The sequence below is a fragment of the Peromyscus maniculatus genome, chromosome 23 (genome assembly GCF_049852395.1).
Source record: "Peromyscus maniculatus bairdii isolate BWxNUB_F1_BW_parent chromosome 23, HU_Pman_BW_mat_3.1, whole genome shotgun sequence".
Lineage (NCBI taxonomy): Eukaryota > Metazoa > Chordata > Mammalia > Rodentia > Cricetidae > Peromyscus > Peromyscus maniculatus.
The window spans coordinates 56176812-56179385 of NC_134874.1; the positions used below are offsets into that span (position 1 = coordinate 56176812).

General features: G+C 48.6%; 1 protein-coding gene across 1 annotated transcript in view; it reads left to right on the top strand.

Annotated features, from left to right (window-relative positions):
- The first annotated feature begins 996 nt into the window (after positions 1-996).
- Flt1 (fms related receptor tyrosine kinase 1) overlaps positions 997-2574 on the top strand; it is a 119664-nt gene continuing 118086 nt past the window's right edge. The window contains exons 1-2 of the mRNA XM_006979624.4: positions 997-1138; positions 1249-1385. Of these exons, the coding sequence (XP_006979686.2) occupies positions 1362-1385 (24 nt within the window). The 5' untranslated portion in view covers positions 997-1138; positions 1249-1361. The remainder of the gene's footprint in view (positions 1139-1248; positions 1386-2574) is intronic.

Here is a 2574-nt window from a genome sequence, read left to right on the forward strand (position 1 = left end):
ACCCAGCACCTAGCCAGTCCACACAGGTGGATATCAGGGGCTGGAGAGATGGCTCAGTGGTTAAGAGCACTGGCTGCTCTTCCAGAAGACCTGGCTTTAATTCCCAGCACCACATGGCAGCTCACAACTGTCTGTAACTCCAGTTCCAAGGGATCCAGCACCCTCATACACATGTGGGCAAAACACCCAAAGCACATAAAATACAAATAAATAAATTATTTTTAAAAAACAAAAAAGTGGGTATCAGGCAAGCTTTGGGCAGTGACTGTAGTTGGGAAGCCAGAAGTGTCCCTCAGGGACAGGTTTGAGTCCCCATCCCATCTGTGTCCTGTTGCCAGTAGGTGTCAGGGCTGGAGTCAGTAGGGGGAGTCTTACTCAACTGCTCAAGAAAATACCTTGGGCCGGGCGGTGGTGGCGCACGCCTTTAATCCCAGCACTCGGGAGGCAGAGGCAGGCAGATCTCTGTGAGTTTGAGGCCAGCCTGGTCTACAGAACAAGTTCCAGGAAAGGCACAAAGCTACACAGAGAAACCCTGTCTCGAAAAAACACACAAAAAAAAAAAAGAAAGAAAGAAAGAAAGAAAGAGAGAGAGAGAGAAAAGAGAGAGAAAGAAAGAAAGAAAGAAAGAAAGAAAGAAAGAAAGAAAGAAAGAAAGAAAGAAAGAAAGAAAGAAAGAAGGAGGGAGGGAGGGAGGGAGGGAGGGAGGGAGGGAGGAAGGAAGGAAGGAAGGAAGGAAGGAAGGAAGGAAGGAAGGAAGGAAGGAAGGAAGGAAGAAAATACCTTGGTTCCAGTGCAGGGGACTCCTGGCCACAGTGGGCTCTGGTGATGATCCTTGTGACTTCTCAGTCAGTGTCCCGCACCGTCCATGAATGGCTCCGTGCAGCGGTTTGCACTGCAGGGGGAAGCCATGTTTTCTCCTGTTGTGTTGACACATCCCTACCAGGACTCTTGTTAAGCGTGTTTCTTCCTTTCCAGTTTCCATCGGATACTTTGACCGCTGATGGAGAAAGAATTACATGGGACAGTAGGAAAGGCTTTATAATAGCAATGCCACTTACAGGGAAATAGGGACTCCTGAACTGCGAGGCCACAGTCAACGGGCACCTGTACCAGACAAACTATTTGACCTATCGGCAAAGTAAGTACTGTCCCCACGAGTGTGGACCCCGGGCACAGTCCTTCGCCTCCCTCTGACCTGTGAAATCTTCATTTTTTTTTAACATTTTTTTTTTCATCTTATACTTGCAGCCAATACGATCCTAGATGTCCGCATAAGGCCTCCAAGCCCAGTGAGATTGCTGCACGGTCAAACTCTTACCCTCAACTGCACCGCGACCACCGACCTGAACACGAGGGTGCAGATGAGCTGGAATTACCCTGGTAAAGTGAGTGCCGCTTTTCCAATTCTTCCTCCGCAGGGCACTGTTTGCGTCTGCTTTGAGCGAGTGAAACCCCACTGGGTTTTGAAGTGGGAAAAATGAGAAAATCCTGCTCCCAGGGCGGTGTGGGTGGACAGGAAAGCGGCAGGTTTGAACGGGTGCCTCCCTAGCCTGGCGGTCCCCTGGCTGTGATAGTGCAGATCCGGGCTTTGATGTCTGGGCCTTGTTTTGAAGGGTAAAGGCTGCTCTTTCCACTGGTGAGTCTGGAAGGCAAGCGGGCTGGTCCGTTCCTGCATTAGGACTGCAAGAAGGGGGGATTTATCACTCAATGCAGGCAAGGACTATCTTCTGTCATAACAACTCTTCAGGAGATTGTCCTTGTCAGTGCATTCATAGAAGGTTCTGGCAGACAGTCAGGCACCTGATTACGGTGTGTTTGGTAAAGATACTTCAAGCCAGCCAGCCAATGCGGCACTCCTTAACTGTCAAAGGGGCCATTCTGTCCTTCAAGAGTGAAAATGAGGGGTTTGGAGGCAGAGCTGGTTTCCTTGTTCAGGTGAAGCATCCTTGCAAGCGCCGGTTACTTATTGAAACACACGGATGGGAAAACAGCGATAAGCTGGGAAGAAAACGCTGGCAGGAGGCCCGCTCCCATTTCTCATGTGCCAGGGTGATTTATGTTGCACATCCCAAGGACAGGCGTTTGTTATGTCATTCAGACTGCCAATCAAAATTAATTTATGATTAAATCGTGAACAAAAGATTAATGCTTCAGCTCCAAATTGTTTTCATCAACTCTCTTTTTTTTTTTTTTTTTTTTTTTTTTTTTTTTTTTTTTTTTGGTTTTTCGAGACAGGGTTTCTCTGTGTAGCTTTGCGCCTTTCCTGGAACTCAATTGGTAGCCAGGCTGGCCTCGAACTCACAGAGATTCGCCTGCCTCTGCCTCCCGAGTGCTGGGATTAAAGGCGTGCGCCACCACCGCCCGGCAACATGGTGGCTTTTTAAGAGAACATTCTAAAGAATTATTTTTCGCTTAGTGCATGTGTGCGTGACTGCATGTCGGTATGTGCTGGTGCCTGTGGCTCTGGTCTTGGATGTCCTGGAGGCACAGACAGTTGTGAGCTACCTGACCTGAGTTCTGGGAACTGAGCTTAGGTCTAGAAGACCAAGTGTTCTTAACCATTGAGCCATTCTC